The 25,174-nt window shown below is 52.9% G+C and overlaps 7 protein-coding genes and 1 non-coding gene across 8 annotated transcripts; 2 read left to right on the top strand and 6 right to left on the bottom strand.

Moving 5' to 3' along the window:
* Nucleotides 1–2,856: 2,856 nt before the first annotated feature.
* On the bottom strand, nucleotides 2,857–3,882 carry PC9H_005985 (uncharacterized protein; the record flags this gene model as incomplete). The annotated part of the gene is made up of 5 exons (XM_036775540.1): nucleotides 2,857–2,939; nucleotides 3,216–3,342; nucleotides 3,434–3,518; nucleotides 3,659–3,753; nucleotides 3,844–3,882. 5 exons carry the CDS (start codon nucleotides 3,880–3,882, stop codon nucleotides 2,857–2,859), a joined length of 429 nt encoding a protein of 142 aa, XP_036631559.1.
* Nucleotides 3,883–8,725: 4,843 nt separating this feature from the next.
* PC9H_005984 (uncharacterized protein) lies at nucleotides 8,726–9,920 on the bottom strand (the record flags this gene model as incomplete). Its single annotated transcript, XM_036775539.1, has 2 exons — nucleotides 8,726–8,821; nucleotides 8,979–9,920. 2 exons carry the CDS (start codon nucleotides 9,918–9,920, stop codon nucleotides 8,726–8,728), a joined length of 1,038 nt encoding a protein of 345 aa, XP_036631558.1.
* Nucleotides 9,921–10,856: 936 nt separating this feature from the next.
* PC9H_005983 (uncharacterized protein) lies at nucleotides 10,857–12,513 on the top strand (the record flags this gene model as incomplete). The annotated part of the gene is made up of 3 exons (XM_036775538.1): nucleotides 10,857–10,870; nucleotides 11,032–11,843; nucleotides 12,386–12,513. 3 exons carry the CDS (start codon nucleotides 10,857–10,859, stop codon nucleotides 12,511–12,513), a joined length of 954 nt encoding a protein of 317 aa, XP_036631557.1.
* Nucleotides 12,514–13,132: 619 nt separating this feature from the next.
* Nucleotides 13,133–13,224, bottom strand: PC9H_005982. The gene has a single exon. It is a non-coding gene; the product is annotated as a tRNA-Asp (tRNA).
* A 1,246-nt stretch (nucleotides 13,225–14,470) lies between these two features.
* Nucleotides 14,471–16,740, top strand: PC9H_005981 (uncharacterized protein; the record flags this gene model as incomplete). The annotated part of the gene is made up of 11 exons (XM_036775537.1): nucleotides 14,471–14,520; nucleotides 14,587–14,774; nucleotides 14,882–14,997; nucleotides 15,053–15,087; nucleotides 15,145–15,162; nucleotides 15,222–15,286; nucleotides 15,343–15,830; nucleotides 15,888–16,065; nucleotides 16,125–16,182; nucleotides 16,244–16,377; nucleotides 16,442–16,740. The coding sequence occupies 11 exons, from the start codon at nucleotides 14,471–14,473 to the stop codon at nucleotides 16,738–16,740; spliced, it is 1,629 nt and encodes a 542-aa protein (XP_036631556.1).
* An 823-nt stretch (nucleotides 16,741–17,563) lies between these two features.
* PC9H_005980 (uncharacterized protein) lies at nucleotides 17,564–18,290 on the bottom strand (the record flags this gene model as incomplete). Its single annotated transcript, XM_036775536.1, has 2 exons — nucleotides 17,564–17,835; nucleotides 17,894–18,290. 2 exons carry the CDS (start codon nucleotides 18,288–18,290, stop codon nucleotides 17,564–17,566), a joined length of 669 nt encoding a protein of 222 aa, XP_036631555.1.
* A 3,042-nt stretch (nucleotides 18,291–21,332) lies between these two features.
* PC9H_005979 (uncharacterized protein) lies at nucleotides 21,333–22,075 on the bottom strand (the record flags this gene model as incomplete). Its single annotated transcript, XM_036775535.1, has 2 exons — nucleotides 21,333–21,705; nucleotides 21,783–22,075. 2 exons carry the CDS (start codon nucleotides 22,073–22,075, stop codon nucleotides 21,333–21,335), a joined length of 666 nt encoding a protein of 221 aa, XP_036631554.1.
* Nucleotides 22,076–22,345: 270 nt separating this feature from the next.
* On the bottom strand, nucleotides 22,346–24,360 carry PC9H_005978 (uncharacterized protein; the record flags this gene model as incomplete). Its single annotated transcript, XM_036775534.1, has 10 exons — nucleotides 22,346–22,397; nucleotides 22,454–22,700; nucleotides 22,756–22,886; nucleotides 22,949–23,006; nucleotides 23,060–23,231; nucleotides 23,281–23,771; nucleotides 23,843–23,907; nucleotides 23,963–23,980; nucleotides 24,045–24,079; nucleotides 24,298–24,360. The coding sequence occupies 10 exons, from the start codon at nucleotides 24,358–24,360 to the stop codon at nucleotides 22,346–22,348; spliced, it is 1,332 nt and encodes a 443-aa protein (XP_036631553.1).
* Between the last annotated feature and the right edge of the window lie 814 nt (nucleotides 24,361–25,174).

Genomic DNA, 25,174 nt, shown 5'->3' with positions numbered 1-25,174 from the left:
TTAGGCTTCCCCGTCCGAACACTCCCCTCCTCCTCGTCTCTTGCACCCCTACTCAGTTATTATGCACCTTCTCCTCTCCTCTACTATTCCTGAAGTCCATTTCCTTGTACACGACTCCTCGTGACATCTGGGGGGCACTGTGATGTGGTAGAACACGTATTCCACACCCATAGACGTAGATGTCCCAACGAGTTCAAGTAGTAGTACGACACTAGTAGATTATGTAAACTAACTAATCTTACCTTCGTACCTTCAACTTCGTTCGCGCGCTGCGCCCTCTCATCGTACGAGGCTTTGACGCCCTCCCCTGCTCGGGTCACCAGCCCTTAGACTTCAGGTGCAAGTCCTCCCTGGCCTGGAACTGGCCCTCTTACCCTCGCAGGAGCCGTGCGAGCGCCCCCTCGTCCCGGCGGCGTGACCTCATCCTCACACGGACGCTTTACAGCTGTAGCAGAGGGTGAGGGTGAGGGTGAGGTGTCGGTGTTGGTGTCTCTAGATGTGGAGGGGGGTCCTGTCGTGCTGGCATAAGAGTGGGGGTGTGAACCTTCCCTCCCGATTTACGCAATGCTGCTGCTTCATTGCCGGCTTTCAGCGCTGCCAGGGCTGAGTCGAGAGCAGTATTGTCGAGGGCGGGGTGAAAATCATCTTCATCGTCGCTGTCCTCGTGTGAGGCCTTGCGCCGTGTGGCCTGACTACTGGTGGCTGGTCTCACGCGGTTTGGTACCACGTTACTGTCAGCTGAGCGAGTAGGGCATAGCCAGTCGCTTAAGTTAAACCTGGGCTTGCTTCCCAGGTTGTTGCTGTTCATATTACCTCTATGTCTTCCCTTTTCTTGCGAACCTACCTTTGTCGAGCCCGTTGACGAATGGGCGCTTAAATTTTCAGGTCGTGGTAAAAGGAAGAGAGAGGTCCAAGCTTGATGTTATTGTTGCACGCTCCTCATGATCAAAGAGATTGGCATGCTGCAGAACGAATGAGTATGGGATAGCAATGCTGATATGCACGGCCTACCTGGTTTACAAGGGCCAGCAAAGAAACACAATGCTGTGCCCGATCATTCAGCCGTGCAGCATCACCTTGCTGGATGTTTAAATCAAGGTCTACCATCCGCTTGAGCTTGTTGAAAGCATTCCGGATTGTCCCAACAGGAAGGGGTACACTGTTCATCGCAGGGCAGGTAAGTGGCAGCAAGCCAAGTGGGCAGACTTACTGAGGCGATGAATTGATGCAGTATATTGTGAGACCTGGCTAAACTAGGATACAGATATGGGGCCGGAGCTGCAGCTGCAGGTATAATGATAATAATAGACTATATGGCACGTACGGTTCATCAGTCCCTGAATATCTAGTAAATAGGAGAAACCACTTATTGGGCACAAGCTATACTGCTGGCTAAGGGAAGTGTCAATTTTCTGGGGCTTCGGAATTTAGCAAGGGCTCGCAGCTTGTACTCACATTTCGCGGCAATGTGTAAGGCATCGGAGTCTCAATTGCTGATCTTCGGAGTTTCAATTGCACAAGTGTAACTTCACGTTTCGCAAGTTGATTTTAATGTTCTCATTCCCACAGTCACAAAGTCCTGCTTTCGGAGTTTCAATTGCTCAAGTGCAAGTTCATGTTTCGCAAGTTGAGTTTACTATTCTCGTTCTCACAGTTACAACAGTTAGGTATGGATTTAGTAATTGATGATACATCGTTTACATCTAATTGTGTCCAGCACGGCCCGTCATAGAAATGACCGAAACAGGATCAAGATTCAAGAGGCCGCACATCGCGATTCGCTGCCAATCGTTGTTAACGTTGAGAACTACAACACAGTGTTGGGAAGCTCACAAACATGTACGAGTCTGAGGATATTACTATTACTATTACTATTACTATTACTATTACTAGACATTAGACATTAGACGTGCAAGCGTTGTTTTCTGAATGCACTCACGAATAGAGGGCGTTACTCGACCATTATCAACCCCGGAATCATATTCGTATTTGTATCAATGCTGCGAGGGATGTGTGTGTGGTCAACTTTCAAGACTCAAGAGGAAGGTTACCGCAACTATAGATATAGACCGCTACGTCGACCATGGAAATTGGAATGACGGTTGAACGTTGAATATTAATGGTGACCAAGGAATATTAACAGGTGGGCCAAGCCAACATTATGCATGTGCATATGTATGTTATTCTTATTCTTATTCTTGGCAGGTTTCTCGTTCTCGTTCATGGAGATGTTGCTTTCGATTTCAATGCGGCAGAGCATCAGCATCAGCACTGCTAAAAGAAAACTTTCCCGCAAACTTCGGCCATCATATGAATAATGAACCTGCCTCTGCATCCATTATTGAATGGGATAATACATATTGAGTCTGCTCAGGTGATGGTTGAACGATTGATTCATTGGTCTTGCGTGTCTCAATCTCGAAATGATGTCTGCTTATGCTTACATTGAGACATTTCTCATGGACAGGGAAGACGAGCGTCGCCGAAGCTTGTGTACACCGACACCGACACCGACACCGACACCTATACACATAATACATCAAAATATTCAAAATATTCAAAATACTCGACGTATGCGACGTATTCAAAACACTCGGCATATGCAAAACACACGGCGTACAGCATCAGCATATTCGGGAAAGCTAACACCTGTATCTACACATAGACGTGCGTATACATACATATACATTTGCGTCGGGAGGAATTTGGGAGTTTGAGAGTTTAGGGATTGAGGATGCTCGGATGCTCGGTGGGCGTGAAGCGGGATTGTTGGGTTGTGTTGGGATTGTTGTTGGGATGGAGGGGAGAAGGGGGAAATGTGGAGAATGGGGTGATGGATGGGAGAGGGAGAGGCGGCTAGAGCCCCCGCCGCTTGACGAAGGTCTCGAGGTCCGCGGCCGTCGCGACCGCGAGCACGAATTTGCGGTCGTTGTCGGTTACTACAGCACAAAAGTATTCAGTATTCTCGTTGGTTAGTTGTGGTTGATGGTGATGGGTGTGATATTCTAGGTGGACGTTGAACGATGAACGGAACGGTGGGTGGAGGAATTGAGATTCACGGGGGATGGGAATTGAGGAATAAACGAGTAGATGAAGAGTAGGGAATGAAAGAGAAACGAGCGGAGAGTATATGACGTAGAAGAATAAACGAAGGTAGAAGGTAGAAAGTAGAAAGTAGAAGGTAGAGGTGAAGGGTGAAGGGCAGTGGCATTCACCTAGGGCGAAGATATTGTCGCGCAGGAAGGCCTCGAGGTCCTCGAGCGGCGAGAGCGGTGTGACGAGGGTGTAGGGCTCGGCGGGGGTGCGCTTGAACTTGGTCATGTATTGGAGGACTTTGGAGGACTGCGGATGCGGGGCGTTTTAGTGTGTTGTTTTATTTGATTGGGGGGAGGGAGGTGGTGGGGGGGGAGAAGAGAGTAGGAGATGGACGCACGGGATCTGCCTGGCCGGCCTCCCACTTCTCCTTGAGGCGCGCAACGTCGACGTACCCGAGCGGGCGGCGGTTCTTGTCCAACACACTACAATTGGCATCCACCACCATCCATCAACGAAGTAATGAGTGCACGTTCGATTGGTAAGGATGAGGGGAGGGGAGGGAGAGGGGGGATGGAATAAGGAGGGGGAGTGGAGAGGGAGCGGAGAGGGAGAGAGGACGCACGGGATGTGGGAGAAATCGCGCTCATAGGCGAGCTCGATGGCGCGGGATATGGACTCTTGGTATGGGAGGGCGAATGCGGGGGGAAGTTGGAGGTCCTGTAAGTGCGTGACTGAGGTCATCGACAGTAGGGTGGGATGGTAGGAAGAAGGGATGGGAGAAGGAGGCGATGGGAGTGGGTGACGTACCTCAACGACAGCACCACGGTACTTGCTTGCAGCGGTCATACTCACTTGCTCGGAAACTATCTCGATGGCTGATACGGTGTTAGTGCAGGTGATGGAGAGGGCGATCGCAGACAGTCTACGATATACCAGACGTGCACAAGGAATCTGGAGGGCAGAGGAAGGAGGATAAGATGAGTGTCAGACACTGCACAAGTGCGGCTCTAATCTTTGACAATGATCTCAATCATCCACGGAACTCGGCCCGCTCCCTCCCCCTCCACCAATATCTATGATCTCAACATCTCCACTCTAACACTACACACTCCATCTGCAGTCCAAACTCCCCCATTCTCCCAACTTTATCACTATCACCGCGTCCACTGGTGATCCCCACTGCATCAATACGTGTCCTGACACGACTACAGGAAATTGGGCATCAAGAACCGTGAGATCGTATAGTCCACTATGCCCTCGCCCTACTTCCATCCCCGTGTCCCTCGCCTCTCTACTCTCCCTTTCTTATCGCCCCCAACTGCCCCCCCCCCCCGGGGTCATCGACGCTCGTCGGCGTGAACGCGTGACGCCTGCGTACTCCTTCACCGCCAAAACAAGCGCGTCTCCCGACTCGGGTTCGCGCTTATACCACCCACTATGCTCTAGTGCTCTAACGGTGTGATGTTCGAATGCGCCGATGCATTCACACGCAGCACAACGATGGGATATTGAGATTGAAGCCGGATGCGAAGGGCGAAGGGCGAATGGAGGTACCAGTGCCGGTGCCGGGTCGGTGAGAGCGGGGGCGGGGGCGGCGATAGGTAGCATGGATAGTGCGAGGACGGGCGACTCTAGTCTCTACTCACCAATCTCTGGAGTCCGGCGAATTCTCACAGTGACGTACCGCGCGCATTACGCGCTGCACGATGAGATCTCGAGCGTTCAACGTTCAACATACACATCACACGTTGCACGATACACACATACACGAATTACACGATACACCATACACGCATTGCCCGATACACGATACACACAATTCAAACGTCCAACAGACCGCCCTGCAAGATGAGATTTTCGGCGATTCGACGATCTCCGAAGGACATGGCTATCGTTACCTGCGCTATGGTGCATGGTGCGTTGCTGAATGCTGAATGCTGAATGCTGAATGCTGAATGCTGAATGCTAAAATAGAAATAGACTCATATGATCATGCTCACCTACACGCACGAACACCGTATCTGCCGCGCGACACGCCTTTTTGGTTATACATACTCAATTGGTCTCGAAGACGCGTTGGCGTTGGCGTTGGGGCTGCGGACTTGTGGACCTCTAGACATCATGGGCATCAGCACATAAGCACACCAGCACATCAGCACATCAGCACACTAGCACATCGGCGCATCTTCCGCTCGGGCACGCGCGATCGCTCCCTTCGTGCCCTAGCCACTAGCCACTAGCCACTGACAATGCAAAAATGCAAATATGAAAATATGCAAATATGAGAATATGAAAAGAGGGAGGGCGAAGGAGCGCTTGGATGTGCACTTTTCGCGCCCGTTGCGTTGAGGGCTAAGCTAAGCGTACGTCGGGAGCGGGAGGGAGGATGATGGAGGATGGATGATAGAGGATGGAGTCGGAGAGTCTGGAGAGTCTGGGCCTTGGTGGATACGGGATTGGATTGGATACGCACGACTCGGTGACTTGGTGCCGTCCCCGAGGGGGTTGACGCTGCATTCGCCCGGTGATGTGATACGCACGGTGATCTTGATCTCGTTCTCGAATCATCAGGTTGGGCATTTGGCGGTATGTTCACCGTTCAACGTTCACCGTTCACCGTTCACCGTTCACCGTTCACCGTTCACCGTTCATCGTCCATCTCCACCAACGCCCGACTCACACCAACACCCGACTCACCAACGCCCGACTCAACGCTCCCACTCTCCCACTCTCCCGCTCTCGTGGGTTGATAAACAGAGTGCAGCTCATCGTCTCAGGTCTGGTCACGATTCACCGCTTCTGCTTCTGCTTCTACTTCTGTGTGAGGGTGAGTGAGTGTGCTGGTGTCGTAAGGGTAAGGGTGAGGGACGCCGGGTATATAATTCGCGTTTGCGCGCCGTGGCCGTGGCCGTGACGTCGCTGAGTGCAGAAGCTACACAAACTACACAAACTTGAGGCATGCGGGCTTCTACTCCTCCTCCGGGATTCCTCGCCAGCTTCTTCTCCGTCTGGTCTGTGGTGGCATTCGCGAGTTCCACCCAACATTGGCTAATCGACGTTCAACTCTCTAGCCTAGCCTGTACGGAGTCAACTCGCTGCAGGCGTGGTACTACCACCAACACTCCTCAACTACCCAACTACCCAACTACCCAACGGACCGCCATAAGTTATAACGAAGGCGGCGGTCCGCACTCCTTTCCTCTCCTCTGCACTTATTAATTATTATCACCATCATCATCATCAGCATTCAGTGCGCTGGCCGAGGCGATCCGCTTCCTCCCAGGTGCCAGGTGCCCTGCGCAGTGGTGAGTGTGGTGAGTGTGGTGAGTGGAGTGAGTGTGGTGAGTGCAGTGAGTGCAGTGAGTCCCGCGAAAGCGAAAGCGCAAGATCCGTCAGAATGGAATGCGGCGCTGACTCGGAGTCATGTCGTCGCCTCCGCGGCGGGATCCTCGAAACGTGCACGCCGTGCACGCCGTGGTGAATGTTGAATGTTTCCTCTCAGAGGCCGCGGTGTGTGTTTCTGCGTTATACGGGGTTTCGGCGACGCGCGGACACTGGACGGGCTGGAGAGGCTGGAGACCGCGGTTTGGTGGGTGTCGAGGCGTTGGATAGCCACGGAGCGGTGTGGCGGTGTCGTATATTGACTTTCTGCGTAGGAGCTCCCTGGTGCCCGAGTGCGGGTGGTGGTGCTGAGGTTCGACAAGAGCACTATTATCGCGACGGCATGTTCTGCCTTCCGTTCCGTTCCGTTTCGTTTCGTTTCGTTGCCAGAAGCAGAAGTAGGAGTAGAAGTAGGAGTAGAAGTTGTACTGCACCCAGCGTCGAGCGATCATGGTGATCACTGGATCAGCCGTTTCTGGCCATTCTTTGCGTGGCGGATCCACCGCGCCCGCTCTGCCAGTGGTATACTTAGCCAGGTACGTCTGCGTCGCGCGTGCATTCTTCCTCCCTCCCATTCACCATTTATGTCTGCTCTCATTCGTATTCGTGTGAATAGATGAATCGACGTGTAGAAGCGTCGGACGAATTGGTGAACGGGTCATCTTCTGATCTTTTGGGCCGTCAATGTCGGGATCCTGACAAGGTCGGTGGTGGTCAGAACCGTATACTTACTTACCGTATACATATGCGTATGCGTATGCGTATACTGTATACATTTTCTCATTAATATTTACATCTATAGATATATAGATGTAAATATATCTATATTGATGCCCCCTCGTATTCGTATCAGTGTCGCAGATCTCGTCGTCATGACCCTGACAATCGTACGTCCGCCTCCTTCGGTGTCCTCGATCCCAAATCCCACCAAGTCCCTCTTTGGGTGCCGCAAGCGAAGACCATCGTCCTCCCCGCGGTCTTCCAGATCCTCAGCAACCGTGCGTTCATCCCTTGAACCGACCCGACTGGTCACTGGTCACCGCCTGCAGCGCATTCTGATAATCGTGTGTACTCGTATACCCGTCGTGGGCCGCGCAGTGTACGCCGCGTCTATGCTGGCGACGTACGTGCTATGCCCTATCCTCGCTGATCATGCTCGTATGCTGTATGCTGTATGCTGTATGCTGATGGAATCTCTCAATCTCTCAGGCAGGCTGAACAATCGGCCGTTTACCCAACAGGATATTCTGGATGAGCACGGTACAGTCGTGCATCTGAGCTCCTTGGCGTCCTCGCAGCAGCAGCAACTCAAGTCCAACAAGGTACTTAACTTCACTTCGACTGCGCGTTGCGCGACTGCCCGGGCTTCGACTGCGCGAGAGGCTCGTTGCAGGAGTTGTGATTTAGATTTATTGTGCGTTTCTTGGATTTGTAGGTAGAGGTGCTGGATAAGCGCTAAGCGCTAAGCCCCCGAGTCGGTGTATCGACCCGTCTTCCAGCGACGACCATATGCATACCGGTGGTTTGGTGAGTACGCGGGTGCTGTATTGGTGTATTGTATCATCGCGCACTTTGAGTGTCGTGAAATACAATTCTAGCAGGAGACCGCGAGCCACTGCTCAGTGTGATTTATAGCACGTAGCACGCAGCCTCGCGCGCGACGGCGGTAGCCTCATGCGGGCATGAGCATGCGAGATCTTCCTTCCTCCTTCCTTCCTTCGTCCCGAAATCTAAAATCGTGTACTTACATATCTCCATCATTAGAATTATCTCCATCGCTGAACACCGCTCAGAGATACGGCCTGGCCCGTCGAGCTATTGCATGAAGGAACATAACAACATAACAGCATGAAGCGCAAAGCCCATTTTGTGTATCCCGTCGTTTTCGGGCCTTTAAGCTTAAGCTCGACGGTGTCCCTTGGCAGAAGTGACGGCGGGGAGATGGAGTTGTAGCTCTTCAAGTCGTGTAGCCCCGATGACTATTGAATATTTACGGTCCGTGGTGCAGAGGGGCGGGGAGAGGGGGGGCGGGCACTCTGTATGCATGTATGCATGTGATGTATGCATGGGAGCGTAAGAATGGGAGGGAGCGCTCTGGTTGTGGGCAAATTCGATGCGGTTTGGGTTTGTGCCTGCGTTTGAGTTTAAGAGTTCAAAACGTTCAGCGCTTCAGTGGGATCCTCATTCGCTATGCTGTATCAGTCGCGGTCAGGCCAGGTCGGGTTGTGAGACATTGAGGTGAGACATTGAGAGCGGGTGAACGTTAACATTGACGTGGGTTACGTTGGCGTGTAGCGGAGTGGAGGAATCAAGCAAGGCCCGTAGCGGCCATGATGTTCGCGAAGTCGGCGAAAGATACAGATTTGTCGGGGGATGTGGAGAAGAGGGCGAGCATTTCTGTGAGCTGTTGGGGTGGGTTGCATGGTGCGTAGTAGTTAGACATCACGATACAATATATCAATATATGATTAGGTAGGTGACCAAGGCGATTGTCCAGAAAAAAGTGAGGGTGGTAGGGGTAGGGAGGGAAGAAGGGAGGTAGGGAGGGAAGACGCACGCACATCATCAGCCTTGTATTTCTCGCCCGCGCTCTTCATAGCAGCTTGCAGATCCCTCAGCGTGATCTTCTTCTGCTTGAGTTCATTTGAGTCGCGTGGGGTGGAGGGGAAGAAGAGCGCGAACGCGTCGAGAGCGGCTGGGGAGTCGGGCACCGCGTTGGCTTTGGCTTTGGAGGCGGATTTCTTGGCGGATTTGGTGGATTTGGAGGGCTTGGAGGGAGAAGCGGCGTGCCCGGTGTACTCGTCGTCTGAGTCATCCCCATCCTCGGCATCATCATCGTATTGGTCTTTGTCTTGTTGCAGGGAATGGTCTGAGTTATCTGAGGCGACGTAGGGCTCGCTGTCGTCCCCGGACTCGTAGGTGTCTGCGTCTGCGGGATGGGCGGAGATGGGGGCGTACGCGGCTTTTGAGCGTCTCGGGCGCGTGTTGCGTTCTTCGCGTTGGCGTGGGGCAGAAGAGGGAGAAGTGTGAGAAGAGGGGGAGGACGGAGAAGGGGAAGGAGAAGAGCCCTCTAACAAGACGGCGCATACGGCTCTCCACTGGCTGCGACTGACCGAGGCCTCCTTGCCATCCGCCCCATTCGCCCCGTACCCAGCAGTATCGTCGTCGTCGTCGTCGTCGGATTCAGCGGCGTCGCGAAACACGGCGAGGATCTGGCGGTCATGCGGCGGGAGGTCGAGGAGCTCCAGCGCGGCAGGGATGGACGCGAGCGGGATGCGGGCACTGGGGATGGTAGTGCGTTGGGCATCGGTTTCGGCGACGACGGCGTCTTCGAGGATGAAACCTCCAGCGAGGGATGATGCAGACGCGGATTCAGAGTGGGTTTGACGGTAAGGGAGGTTAGAGCGGGAGATGGAGGTGAATGCGTTGTCTATTTTGGCCTGGACGGTCTTGGGAAGGGCTGCGAACGCGGCGTCCCCCAATGCGCTCGATGACGCGCTCATGATGGCGAGAGGAAGGGGACTCTGGCACGTGGTGCGTCGAAGCTTTTGCTTTGGAGGAAGAACACAGCTCGCCGAGTGAACAACTATAGACCATAGCGCCGGAGCAGCTCTCGCAGCACACAAGGAGATCGCTTACTTGAAGCGGTGACCTCGACGAATTCAGCGAGGAGTATCACATTCGTCATATTTTAACGGTATAAGGAACTATTACTGCGTTACAAGCACGGAGAAGGAGAAACGCCACCACATCTACCGGCCTCTACCTGTACGCACTTCGCGGCCGTCTCTTCCTGCATGCCGGTGGCCCATGGAGGGGTTGAAACTTGAGATCCCGAGTTAAGGTTGCGCTCGTTCAAGCTATGAAGGAAAAATCACCCGATGCCATTAATATGAGAGAACTCACGGGGGATTAGGATGAGATTATGGCGCACGGGCCGTGGACGGGATGGACGACGTGTATATGTGGTGTACTGTGCTAGATGTTTTGAATTGGTGTAAACTTGCATCTGACATAACCCCACTACAACGCCCTCGCTGAAGTGGTTGTTTATAGGCATCCGCCACGTTGTGGATCGGCATGCAATGCAAGCGATACGTAGATGTGACTTGAAGCTTGGTGGTTTGGTGGTTTGCCGACTATGGTTGTGGCTGATATTGAATCCATCAGCTGTCTTATCGAAAGTCGAGTCTAAGATCTAATCGGAACGTCCGTTTCGGAAGCCGGCCCGCTTGCTCCTTGTCCGACTCGGAGTTGACTCAAGGTTGAGGGGTATTTCTTCGAAAGTCCGCACCCAACTTGTGGCATTGATTGTCGACTCGCTGGCTGCTTTAGCAAAGCAAATTAGCGCATCAGATTTACTGCCAGTGCCCTCTTCTACTAGTGACTCGGGCACGTTCGCGCTCACCAACTGCCAACACCAGTATTTGTTCTTAAGAATGTCGTGCAAAAGGTACACAGTCTCGCATTCTCGTATCCTTATAGCCCATATACTCATGCTCTACCCATAACTACCCACTAATATTGGGCTTACATCCGATCCTGTGTTCGCAGGAAACATAGAGCGCGCGGACTAGGATGCCGCGTTGGCGCCGTGCGCCTGCGGGGGTGCAGCCGCGAGTGCTGCCCGTACCCCGACTCGGATATCGACGCAAACGAACGGATCGCCTACGCCGCTCGCGACGCGCGCACCCTGCCTCGACCCTTACCCACCGACAATGAGAGCGATTGGATCGACTACACCCTCACGCCAGCGGGACACCACGCCTGCCGCGCGCCGTACCGCCCCAAGTTCGTGTGCGTGCCCTGCCGGCGCGTGTTCAAGCCCGCTGTTGTGCCGGGGAACGAGTATGTGGTTTGGGGGGAGAATGTTGGGGATGGCGATGGTGGCGGTGGCGGTGGGACTTGGGTGGATGGTGCGAGGATGGGGTGGTGGGTTGCGCCGGCGGGGTGGTACAGCAAGGCGCTTGAGGTGGCGTGGGGGCGGGTGCAGAGGGACCCGGTGCGGTGGGAGGAGGCGGAGATGGGGGTTAGGGCGTACCATCTCAACCGCGATTCGGGGAGTAGGATGGGGAGCGGGGAATCGGGCGAGGAAGGGAGGGAGGAAGGGGAGACCAGCGTAGAAGAGGCTATCGAGGGGGTGGACGTTGAGGAGCTGAGGAAGTGCCATCCGGATGCGTGGTGGCGCCCGCTCAATGAGCGGTGGGTGCGGTGTCCCGGGTGCGGGGCGGCGGGGCAGGCGGTGGGGAGCAAGTTTGAGGCGCCTCCTCGAGGGAGGGGTAGGGCGGGAGGGAAGAAGAGCGAGAAGGCGTGGAGGCGGGTGGAAGAGAGGTTGAGGGCGGGCGAGCGGTTCACGTACTGTATGAGTCGGGCGGAGGAGGAGAGGTTTTTAGCGTCTCGGGCTCAAGCTCAAGTGGCCATGGAAGGTATTTGAATTTGCGTACAGGTGGGGTGAGGGTGATAGTGATGTAACAGGGTATTGGGTTCGAAGGGAAATCAGAGTGGGGTTTGCATGCGAGACGGGATTGGGCGAGACAACAATCTCTGTCATTCTAAGAGGCTCGACTGTCGATATAGAGGTCGGTCCACAGCCTACAGCCAGCCAACTATATAGATGCTGGAGAGGATATATGGATTGACCTACATGTATATGGCACGGCAGAAATTACCGAAACACAAATCACTGCGAAGCTGAGACGAAGTTCCCCAAAACCGCCGCGTCAAGGGCCCACAACCACCTTTTCATCCGCCTCATTGTACTCCCATCCATTTGCCAGGAAGATGCTAACGAACCTGGCGACTTCGACGCGGGGGTCTCCCATAGCCTGGTTGAAGGCCCCCCGGAAGACGCTTCGGAGGGCCTCATGATCGGCATGAGCACTATCCCTTTCCCATTCTGTCCATACCAAGCATGGTCTCGAGACCGCAGAGCGACATCCCAAACGGGCTGATCTCCACATCTCTCCAGTCACAGATGCCTACAAGCCTCGGGCCGGGGTCGACGTGGAGGTTGTTCTCGAGGAGGTCGAGGAGGTTGGGCACCATCGAGCAGTCCCCGGCAAAGAGGCCCGGGAGACGGGCAATGAGGGATTCTAGGGTCTGGCGGAAGCCGGAGTGTTGGGCCAGGCAGAGGCAGAAAACAGACGAGTTACCGGGGCGTTCTTACCTGCGGGGACACTTGGAGCCCACAAACCTTGATGGAGGAGTTGAAACTCGTTGCGATACATACAGCTCTTCCAACGAGATACATCGAAATACCACCGATTTTATTCATCAAGTAGACGTCGAGGTCCTCCAACTTGCCAGCATGCTGGTGGTGCGCGACGAATTATGGATAAGCCGCCTCGGCATATCCCAGGAGCTGGTCACGGAACTGGACAGCATAGTCTCCGGCGACGACAGTGTAGATGGTCCCACCTTGAACGATGAGGGGTTGGCAGACACGCCCGCATTGCTGTTGTGTCACAGGCTCACAGCCGCGTTCTTTGTAAAGAAAAGAACTGTGAGATCTGGTAGCGTGACAGGTCCGCGATCAATGCCTCCATAATCTCGAGTATCGCCGAGAACGGTCAGCGAGAAAGAATGAGAGGTTGATAGGGGAGGGGGAAACTTTTTGGAGGGCGCGCATTCGATTGCCGGAGTATGTGTCTACGCACACCTCCTCTATCTTTGGGTTCCTGAACGTCGAGAGGAAAAAATGTACAATGCTCCATTACTCTCTGTCTGGGAGTCGAACCCAGCTTTCGCGCGACCCTCTATGTTGCGACGGGTGACAGGCGCGTGTACTAACCGATATACTAACAGAGACACACGCGAAAGTTGTCGATTATTAGTATGTCGACGGTCAGCACGTGAAGGCCAGAGCGCGGGTTCTCCAGTCATGTCCAGTGTAAACCAGTCCGTCCGCCCTTCCACGTTCCGGCCGTCCGCGTGAACTGTCTGTGCTTTGTTCTGCTTCGTAGTTGCCGCTCAAAGGTTATAGGGCACCTCTCAGCTGGGTCAGTCAGCGTGAACTACCCTTTGTGCACTGTTCTACTTGCTCATAATTCATATTTCACAGGTGCATAGTCACGTTCACTGGGTCGGATGATAGGCAGAATACACTGAATTCCCCTTCGTCTCAGGATCGTGAGCATCGCAAGGATCATATTTGCATATTCCGCGATTGTGTGAGAGAAGTATTGGAGAAGTAGCCCAGAATAATGGCCATTTATCAATCGGTGTGAGGCCTGCCCTTATTCTGATTTTGTGCAACTTCGTTTTTATGATGAGGCCCGCCCAGTGATTGGTCGCTCTTTTTGCAGAGCATCAACGTGGGGGAGGGGTGGAGCACCGGCACTATCAGTTCACCGTACGAATCTACGGTTCACGGTCCCGACATTGGAGCGTCGCTTCCCTCCTTTATGGGCTTGCAACGCGACGTCAACGCGACAAACATGATTCGACGGGCGATGCTCCTTCACGATATACGATTAGTAACCTGCATCGTGGTTACTCATCCTAGCACTCTCTATACGTCCAACACTGGCTCTATATTCTTTCGTGTTCTGGTGCCTAACGGGGTGATTCTCTTTCTCAGTGGCCTTCGGCATGGCAAGATAGATGAGTGCCCAGTCTTTTCTTATACATTCATGACCAAGGTTCGGGGACCTTAACTACAGCATCCCGATCCTTGCACTCACGCCGCCCCAAACTTGGTCGCTCGTGGGATGCACACGGCAGAAAAGCCGCATTCGAACGCTATAAAGACTCATGATCCTTCCTGTGTGTGTTCTCCAAGCTCCTCTCAGTCCAATTTTTCCTGGAGTCTGGGGTATCATCTATATATTCTGCTCCGTCACGATGACTCTTGCTCTATCACTGCGCTTCAGCGCATTCGTAGCCTTGGCTCTCCTTCAGTGTGTGGGCGCAGTCCCGTCTGTTGGGGGGAGGTGGCGGCTGGTACAAGAAGGGTAGGTCGTTTATCGCTGTATTTCTATCCGACATGCAAGTTGGCGTATGGTGAAATGTTGATGCCTCGTGCGACGTTCTTAGGACCACGGGAGTAAGCGCGATGCAGCTCGCGGTGGTCTCGGAGACCAAGGCCATCATCTTCGACAAAGTGTACGTCTTATATATATGCAAATCGCTGTAGGTGCATTGTAATTTACTACTGAAATCGATATCCAGTGAGGCAAACCCCCTTCAAACGCAGGGTCACTCCGCGTGGTCCGCCGAGATCGACCTGCCCTCGCGCACCGTGCGCGCGCTGAACCCGATCACGAATACCTGGTGCGCGACGGGGAGCTTCCTGAGCAACGGCACGTTCATACACTCGGCGGGCAACCCGTTTGTCGATATAGGCCAGGGCGATATTGGTGAGCATCCTTCCCAAAACCCGAGTGCTGAGCGCCGAGCCTGGATGGCCAATCACCTCGGATTCGGGACGGGGAACGAAATAATTAAATATTTAACGCGATTTTAGGCCCTGATGGACGGCAAGCACTTCGCATGTTCACGCCCTGCAATGATGCGAGCTGTGATATTATCGAGGACGCGCAGCACCTTCGGCTGACTTCGCGCCGCTGGTATGCCGCTTCTGTATGTTTTTTCTCGGTTGAGCCTGAATGTCGCTACTGATTCAATCACTGGATAGGCAAGGTTGGAAGATGGATCGATGATGATTTTTGGGTCCGTGAAATATATTTGTGGCCGGCCTGTTTATTGACTTGACCCTCGTGACGGTAGAGGATCTATGGCTAACGGGTGACTCACTTGAACACCATCACTGTGTTTGTCTTGTGACTCATTATCTCGCTATGTAGATTTATCAACAACGCGACCATCAACAACCCCACATTCGAGTTCTTCCCTCCCAAGAATATCAATGGTTCGTACCTCCTCTGCCAATTGAGTGAACCCTCCTAATGGAAATTATACATGTAGGCTTCAATGGCCTGCAGATTCCTACCAAGTTCATGGTAGACACCATGAAGGGGAACCACTTCCCCAACGTCCACACCCTCCCCGACGGTCGTTTATTCGTGTCCGCGAATCAGCAGGCCATGCTGTTCGACTGGAAGACCAACACCGAGACGCGGCTCCCAGGCATTCCGAACGGCGTCCGCATCAGCTCCCCCTTCTCCGCGTCCGCTGTTTTGCTTCCTTTGACACCGGCGAACAACTTCACACCAGAAATCATGATATGTGGGGGCTCCGTCGTCGACGACACTCTGCTGGAGACCCAGTACTCCTCGCAGATGCCAGCTTCGGCCCAGTGTGCACGGATGGTGCTCTCCCCAGCAGGTATCGAGTCCGGCTGGAAAGTGGAGTCCATGCCACAGCCGAGGCTGATGGTCGAGCTTATCTTACTGCCCGACGGTCGCGTGCTTGCAGTGAATGGTGCCCAAACCGGTGTGGCGGGCATTAACGGCGTGAGTTTTTTGTTGCGTTTACAAGGATATGGATATTGTTTGCTGACTGTGCCTAAGACACTCGATCCCGTGGGGTTCCAAAGTAATGCAGATAAGCCAGCGCTCACTGCTGCCGTATATGACCCCGACGCACCTGTTGGACGGCGTTTCTCTTCTGCTGGCATTCCAGCGTCGAAGGTTCCAAGGATGTACCATTCAAGTGCCTCGCTTACTCCCGACGGCTCTGTCCTCTTAGGTAGGTCCACCTTCATCAATGATTATAATAAGACAGCCACATACATATGTGTATCCCAGCTGGATCTAACCCTAACGAGCAATTCACAACCGAGGGCAGGTTTCCGACTGAGTACAGGTGCGAGACCCATGCCCTTTAAGACTAATCACTTTGACATTCATGGCGGGTACCCATATAGAATGGAATTTTTATCACCCCCGTATATGTTCAGCAGTCGGCCTACTGTCGTCAGCGGTGTACCTGCCACTGTGGACTTTGGCAAAACGTTCACCCTAAGCGTTAATCTGCCGCCCAACGCTCGAGACGTATCAGGTAATTTCTGTCGCTTTGACATACTGGATTCCCAACCTGGATTCTACGGCTAACCGATGCTCAGTGTCATTGATGGATCTTGGATTCGCGACGCACGGCGTGCACATGGACCAGAAGCTTGTCCAATTGCAGTCTACGCTGTCCCGCAACAGGAGAACGCTGCAAGTCACCGCGCCGCGCAATGGACAGTTGTTCTCTCCTGGACCGGGCTTTTTGTTTGTCGTTACCGATGGAGGCGTACCGAGTGTGGGGCATAGGGTGATAATCGGTACCGGCGCGTCTCCACCCGTAGACCAAGGCGCCATTGATAAGTACGCCGTATTCCCTCCTCCCCGCGAACGCTCACGCTTACTGAGCTTCTAGTATGCTGCGTCAAACGAGTGCACAATCATGACTGGCAATGTAATTTATCCCGTACTGCGTGTTCGTCGATTGGTCGAATTTCGATTATTGATGTAACTGTAATCCGCAAATGTAGTCTGTTCTTCTTCATTCATGTTCACATTTCATCGTCAACACGAAATTGTTTCTACGAGACTGCGATTACAGTTGTATTTCATCTCCCCGCTCGCCCTCGGGACCTTGTGCTAGCGCTGAGTGCTAGGTGCTTGAACGTTGAATAGCTATCCCCTACTCGCACGAACGGCGAATCACATAGGCAGCTCCGTCCAAGTTTGGCGAGCAGGGCGCACGCGTTACACATTATCGTGGCTCATTGACGAACATATACGCGGTCGTTTGCCGCCTTTCATACTCTGTGTGAGTCTGGACATCAATACTGGATACAGAGTAATGATTGTTTGGGGACGACTGTAACTATGCGCACATACACCTCAAGTTCTTCATCAAAGGACTACCTCGGGTCTGTTACAAATCCGTAAGTAAGGAGTAAAGACTCTAAAGCTTCCTGAACTTATGCCTCAGTGAATACATGCAAACCCCGACCGAGATCGCAGCGATACCCCCGAGCAAGCCTGAGAGCGCTTGATATAAATGCACGGTACTGAGCGGCGCAGTAGTGGTAGCAGATGCCCTGCTGGTTCGCGTCGGATAGTGTTGTTGAGTGGATGAAGAAGGGGTGTCAATGTCGATGTCGAGCCTATATAATATGAATGACGGTAAGAGGGAGGGGATGTCGGAACCGGGTTCGGCGTAGATTCAGATAGAAACAGATAGATGATAGAACTCACGTATAGACTGCATAATCAAACAATACCAACATAAGAATCCCATTCACCGATCCATCATCCGGTTTTGATGACGCCAGCGTGAATGTATGCTGCCCGTCCTGGAGATCAGTGTTCGAGTAGAGGAGGTAGTGATATATATAGCTGTTCGAACCATCAGCGGAGTAGGTGAAGTTTCCGACAGGGAGGTTGGGGTTGTCGATGTAGAATTCGTAATTTTGGAGATCAGTAAGGCGGTTGGAGACGATTGAGTAGATGTATATCGCGGTACCTGGGGCAATACGACACATAGCATATCATTGTGGAAGGGGGAAGGAACACAGACACACCCCAGAACGTAAACTCAACCCTCGTCTGCTCCTTCGAGTGCTCGTCCCACCTCCCGTCGTACCACGTCCCACTCATCACCTGCTCCTGATCGAGCTTTACCCCACAAGTCGTACATGCGGGCCCCTGTTTCCAGACCGGAGGCACTGTGTTGGTGTTCGGGATGTACTTGGGGTAGCGATCGTGTTGGTTTGGGGGTAGGAACGGGTGCGTATATTGGGGAAATAGCGTGTAGAATTGATCCCCAAACGTATCGTCGATGGTTACGTTGACAAGGATGGCACCGACGAGGACGAACCGGCTCGGAGCGCATCCGCATATGCAAATACAGAGCTGGAGTAGAAGGAGAAAAAGCACGCGATCAACGCGTAGAAGTAAAGGAAGGCGCAACCAGACCATGGGATTTCGACAGGCAGAACCACACCGTACGTTGAATTCCGAAGTGCGCTTAGTTTATGGGGAATCGGTGAACGCGTAAATGCTAGCGTATCTCGAGCGCGCCCGCGCCCGCGATCCCTTTCTGCGATTAATGATTAGGCGAATTGGCAAACGGGGACTTAGTGCCTAGTAGAGAGGGCATCTTGTCTCATCTTGCCTGCTTCTAAGTTCTCGGTACGCGATACGCGATACGTAACGCAGTCCAGCCTCTTGTTAGTCACCGGGTATGCGGATTCGTATCTGCATTCCGCGGCAGTCTGTACTGTCGTGCGACTCTGTAAATCGTGCGACGACCTATGGGGATTGGCCTCAACTACGGCAATTCGTATGAAGCCGTACACGCAGCCCTTTGGCGGTTTATGCTTTTAATAGAATGCCAAAACGGAGATGGGCGGAGATGCTTGTGTGCCGCCTAGGTGCTTAGACAGACGCATAATGATAAGAAGCTGGGCGTCGAGGAGTTGAGGAAGGGAGAAGAGGCGTCGTCGCAGCAGCCTTGTTGTCGTGATGATCGTGGTGCCGAGCGGGGTAGCGAGATCACTGTGAGGACTTCCTTCTACTACGATAAATCATGGGACTGAGGGAAACCGGACGAGGGGAAGATTTCTAAGCTTTGAGGAAGAACCCCCGAGCGTTGGTCAACCGATGCGCGGCACGCTTAGAACGAAGCACGACTTGCACCCGAATTGGGGGCCATTCATTAACATTTCTGTTCATCTGTTCATCCGTCACTATCACCACTACCAACAATCATTGATCATTGGGATGTGTGGTATATCCGAAGCACGATCGCTCATCCCTTCGCCCTTCTGAGGGCAGCACCTAGTTTCCTGTTATAAAGCTGGCCCTTCGTAATTGTGGTTTGTCACCAGCGATAATGATAGACAACCATCGGTGACTCGGACCAGGACCCGGCGACCGCCTTTCAAGCTGCCAGACTGCCCCTGCACCAGCCCGCACTACGAGAAGAACCGACTACGAGTGGGGTTGAGGAGGTGACTCATATGATCTATGTGCGCTGCCTTGATGAGTCACACATGATTGTCCCGTGTAGCGATTTCCCTCCGTTCAAGATGGGTTGGTTGGAGCGCTGAAACATCGGGTTGCGCAAGGCTATCTCAGGCTGTATAGCGATGAGTTGGGTTGCCATGTCCCCATCACGCTGGACCGAGCTCGGAGACGTCAGCGCATTGTGCGGTTCGGTATGGAGACAATGTATATTTTCGTTCCGCAGGAGCGAATGTGTTGGATGGGGTGTACGTGTGTGTACTCGTGAGTCTTAAGGAATGGAGTCGACGGGACGATAGTGATTGTCCCGGGTTGGGAGGGATCGGACTGCAGTTGGCAACGTGCGAAGGATGGCGGATTTGGCGAACGACGAATTACGGAGGAACGTTGATAATGGCAATGGCAAATATTTGATTGTAAGACGCAGCTGTGCACTGCGTCTTCTCTGTTGGTCTGTGAACCAAAGAGAGAGCAACCTCTGCCGAAGTTGTAGATTGGGACGTTGCGCCATGTGTATTCGACACAACTCACTATTCTGCGCCGGTCATCTTATTTGTTTTGCACTGGGTAACTTCTGAAGTTGACTCGGCTATAGTTTTTGCCCAACGCGATGCAATACAGTTCGATGATGTAACGTAACGGCTGTCCTTGAGCGCCTATCAGGAGCACTTGTCTCACTTGAGCGAACGCGGTGACCCGCTGCAAAACCAAAGGAAACGATAATCAGCCACTTAACCTTATCAGGCTCAGTGAGACTCAGCCTACAATTGGCGAATGACTAGAGCGTGGAAAAGGGGCCGTGGCTTGAACGAAGTCCGGATACCGGGGAGAAGCTAGCGACACGGTTAAGGGCTTGAGAAGAAGCAAATGTCGAATTCAGCTGGCGCGACGAATTGAGGTCAGCGATGAAAAGAAGCAAAAAAGTGGTCGTGTTGAAGAACGCACTCAAACGAGAGGTACGCAACGTCGATCATGATCGAGTGGTGGCTGTGCACAATTTGATGACAGACAAGGCAGCATCCTACCAAACTTGAGCAGACGTGAGGTGGTGAGTGGAGTATTACCGCGCATTGTTTAATATTTGATTCCCTTTACAGTGAGTGGGCTCACTAGCCATTCGCTCAAAGCAACAAGCAGATCTACGAGGATGATATATGATGGCAACCGTCGAGAGAAGTGCAACTGACTCTGCAGTGTCCGCGAGATTCCGGGCCTATGTGGGTGAGCGTGGAGGACTACTAGACTGCAAACATCCCCAGCCATTGAGGTCATTTCTCCCCGTGGTTGTATGGGGCCAATGCTCTGAATCGCCCAAAGCCCTTACGCACAGCACCAGATGGAGTGCGTCAGCCGATCTCCGTAAGTCTTAGCTTCGGGCCTTCGGGTATCGGCGAGAGAGCAAAAACGACGGTGTATGGTCGTTGACCCATGCTAATGAGGCAAGCCTGGTGGATCCGATGGTGGGTCGCGCTCCGTCGTCTCCATCAATCATCACGCCGAGAAATGCAGAGAGAGCGCCGAACCAGTAATCATTGCACAAAGTGTATGACTGCTGAAACCCGTCATTGCTTATTGATTTACGAGGGTCCTAAGCGGGTAGTGATTGAGGCGGGAGGTGATAGTGATAGCTCCGAGCATCTCGCGACGCATCGACGACACGTATGCTCCGTTGAAGTACCCATAGGTTGGGTGAGTGGGGTGCTGAAACACCGGGGCACACAGAGCTGTATCGTATATGTATGAATTGCTGACGCGTGCCCGATAGCGCTCGGAGGTCAGGCCTCAGGCATGCACTGTATAGTGACAATGTCTATTTGCGTTCCGCAGTGGGAGCTAGTTTGTTGGATGGGCTGTATGTGTGCTCGCCAATAAACCCGCCAACTCTAACCCCTCTCACCCAGACTCCGGGTCTCCCTTCGCCGCTCTGCCGACACCACTCCCACCGAATCTCGACCTCTCCCCGAAGGACACCGCGTGTTCCTGCGAGAGCCGAGTTTACCAGTGCTGTCCTATGGAGGAGTCTTCGGTAATGCCTAAATCGTGAGAAGAGGTGCCTGAGGGGGCAGGAGGAATATGGAGGAAGAGAAGAGGGACAGTTGATGACAGCATGCGAAGAATAGCGGACTTGGTGAATGGCGATTCACTGATGAACAAGGCAACGGTGGGAAATTGATGCCAAGACGCGTCCGGGTTCAATGCAGCTACATCGCCAGTCTTGGGGCTGAATAAGATGTTTTCTTCGACATGCTGTGAGTTAGGATGCCGCGCCATGTGTATATGTTCGTGTAGAACACCTTCCAATTCGCGTATATATTTCGGGCCAATCTTCTTCTTTTCAGCTTTGCACTGGGCCACAACCCGGATGCGCCTTCAAAAGGCAAAAAGCCGCCATTCAAGGTCGTACGTAGAAGTGACATATCAGGAGGGGAAGAGGGAGACACTTACTCGGGGAAGGTAGCAGAGGTGGGGTTTGAAGGAAAACGGGGCAACTTCCACCAGCCTATCAAATCGACTCCGCCATCGTCCTTGCCGCCTACGCGGTGGAGATCCATGGCCAAGTCGTGAGCGAGGATTTGCAGCGAGCGGTGCTCGAAGGCCGTCCCTTTCGCAACAGTGGTGCATCGTGTCGCTGTTTGTGCGTGTACGTTGCGACGGGAATGCGGGATCGGGATCTGGCCGCCCAGAATTACCTTTGCTGTTAACAATCGCAATTGAGGAGCTCCCCCATGCATGCGCATACGGTGAAACGCAAAATGGATCAATTGAGCGCTCAAGCCGGAGTGTGGCATTTGTCATACTGTCACTCCTCCTATATCACCTCCTGAGTTTGCTCGGCCTTGTCTTCGGCCTTGCGAATCAGATATCTCATCTCACTATGGTCAGGCATGAGAGAAAATTAATTGAATTATATCTGACATCCCTTCCATTACTAGTATCGTAGTTATTATCGTAATGGCTGCAAGGAGACAAGGAGAGACGTCTTGTTGGCCTTGGTTGATGTTTATTATTTAGTGCTTCAATGGGGCCACTGAGTTCAAGTTCTCGGTCGCGCGCAACAAGCTAAAAAGGAACGCCCGTCAGAGTAACTTTCGGGGGTTCCAACAAAACTCACTCACTTTTCGATAGCTCCTTGGTCGACGGGTGGCTGAGCACCAGTTCCGATGAGGAACTTCTTGCCTTCACTGGGGACACCGTCGTTAGTGACGATGAACAAGAAGCCGGGGCCGGGAGAGTAGATTCGGGGGTTTGCTGGGCCGGTGATGCGGAGTGTCTTTCCGTCGCGGGACAGCGTGGAACGGAGGTGAACGAGTCTTTGGTCCATGTGCACACCGTGTGTCGCGAAGCCTAGGTCCATCAAGACGGCTAAATGACAGGGGGTGTCAGCAGGTTCTACGCGACAAGTGGGAGTGGACTGCACCAGTGACACTGCGAGTCCCGCGCGGCAGGTTAACGTTGATGGTGGCGGTGGCTCCGTAGTCCAGTGTTGCTGGCAGACCGGTGAAAGTGGGCCTGGGACGGAACATGTATGGAGGAGAGAGGAACTCCATCCTAGTGGGTTGAGTGTGTGATTAAGTGTCGCATCTCTATGATGATCTGGATTGACATCTTACCTGTATTCAGTGGGGTAAGTGACATTGAAGATAACATCGCTGTTTGGGTTCGATCCGGCTGAGGTTTTCGGGTTAGCTAAGGTGTGTGCGTGAAGAAAGCCGAGTGCTTACCCAACAAAATACTTCCGTCAGGGATAAGGGTCGCGGTAGAGTGGTACATTCTGGGAATATTGGAAGAAATTGGAGCGACGGTGAAACGCTTTCCAGGTGCGGCATTCGGGTCGTAGATGAGCGGCGTGAAGACCGGGTGATCTGCGTTACTCTCGTTAATCATATCGAAAACCTAAGAGAATTCTTAGCGCCTGAGGGAGACTGGGACGGGTGAATCTTACACCAGTTCCATACCCGCCGACACCGGTGGACATTCCGTTGACCATCAAAACGCGACCATCAGGGAGGAGAATCAATTCCACCATGGTACGGTTCTGGGGCATGTGTTCGACTTTCCATCCAGCGGCGATACCTTGACGCGTCAAAACCAAACGAGCACACTGGTTGGAAGTCGGGGATTGTGAGGAATATGCACCCGTAGCCAACGAATCGTCAAGGTCAGCTCCACCACAGGTCAGTATTTCGGGAGTGAAGTTGTTCTCGGGCGTCAAAGGGAGCATAGTAAGTCCCGCAGAGAATGGATAACTGATTCGTACGCCGTTGGGTACGTTCGGAAGGCGCGTCTCTGTGTTCGTTTTCCAGTTGAAGAGCATCGCTTGTTGGTTAGCTGCGATGAAGAGGTTGCCATCTGGAAGGGCGAGGACGTTGGGGAACTGGTTGGCGATGAGTGTGTCCAACAAGAACTGGCTGGGAATTTGGACGCCATTATAGCCTGGTGCCATTAAACGGTTAGCATATACGTCTCAAGTCAATACGTCTCAAGTCATCTAAAGGGGCACTGACCATTGATGTTCTTAGGTGGGAAGAACTCGTAAGTAGGGTTGTTGATAGTTGCGTTCGTGATGAAGCTACGATGAATTTATTGAGTTTATCCTCAAGGACGTTATGGCAATGTGCACATACCCGTTTGCAGTTGATCCTCTAATTACGATGTGTGAGGTTAAAAGGGTACCCGTGGTGATAGCGTGGATATGCCAATACTCACCCGTAAATAAACACTGAACCGTCTTCAAGCCTTGCCTGTCAGATACGTAAGTGTCTGACAAAGTCTGTACGACCAAAATAACTTACAGATGTCGTGTACCAGCGTCTGGATGTCAACCGGCGAACATTAGGATCCTCGATCAAGTCACAACTAGCGTCATCGCAAGGGGTAAACAACCGGACGCTTTGAGTGCCACTGATACCTGCGATAAAATTGGTATAATCACCACCTCGGTCTCTTCTGAAAGACATACCGTCTGTAACGCCGATGTCCACTTCAAAGAAGGGATTTCCGGCGGTGTGTACCATTGTCCCATTGCTTAAGAAGCTGCCAGTAGCACAGAAGGTGTTACTGATTGGGTTCAGAGGTCGGACCGTCCTTGAAGGGAGATCGATCTCAGCAGCCCAAGCCGGATGTCCATCCACTGTCAACGGATTGTGCTCCCTGTTTATTTGGGCCGTATGAGCGTTTGAGCGAGACCGGCGGACAAAATATGACATTACACTTTGTCGAAGACGATGGCCTTAGTGTCGGTGACCACAGCAAGCTGCATTGCGCTGACGCCAGAGGTGCTGAGGTCAACGGCGAAATATATTCGTCAGCTAAGGAAGCAAGACAGACGCGACTTGAAAGCCTACCCTTCTTGCACCAAGCCCCACCGTCCGTTTACACTCGATCTGGGTCCAACATGAGTGGGATCGGCGTTCACAACTTGCGCAACGTGGAGCAGGGCAAGTATGTTCAAGAATGTGGAGGTGAGCGTCAACATTGTGTGCCTGTAGAAACTTGTCACTCGAGAGGATTGGAGAGGATTGCAGTGATGAGTTGGGCTTTGCTCAACATATTGTTCCGACTTTTATAGCCACAGAGCAGCGTACCAGGGTACCGCAGTAATGATTTATGACGCAAACATATCAAAGCGCCGCCCACATCGCGATGGCATTGCAACAGGGTATGGATGGGTGAGCAGTGAGTTGCAAGCTGTAACCCCAGTGGGACTGAAAAGCCGACAGCGAGTTGCTAAAACTGGAACGCTATCATTGGAACACGCCGTTGATGGAAGGATATCCGAGCCGCATCAATACTTGCGAGTGGGGACGATGGGCGTGGGTAAGGAAACCTGTAACACG

Source organism: Pleurotus ostreatus, assembly GCF_014466165.1.
Source record: "Pleurotus ostreatus strain PC9 chromosome Unknown scaffold_4, whole genome shotgun sequence".
Lineage (NCBI taxonomy): Eukaryota > Fungi > Basidiomycota > Agaricomycetes > Agaricales > Pleurotaceae > Pleurotus > Pleurotus ostreatus.
Note: the sequence above shows the minus strand (reverse complement) of the source record. Positions and strands in the feature narration are given on the sequence as shown.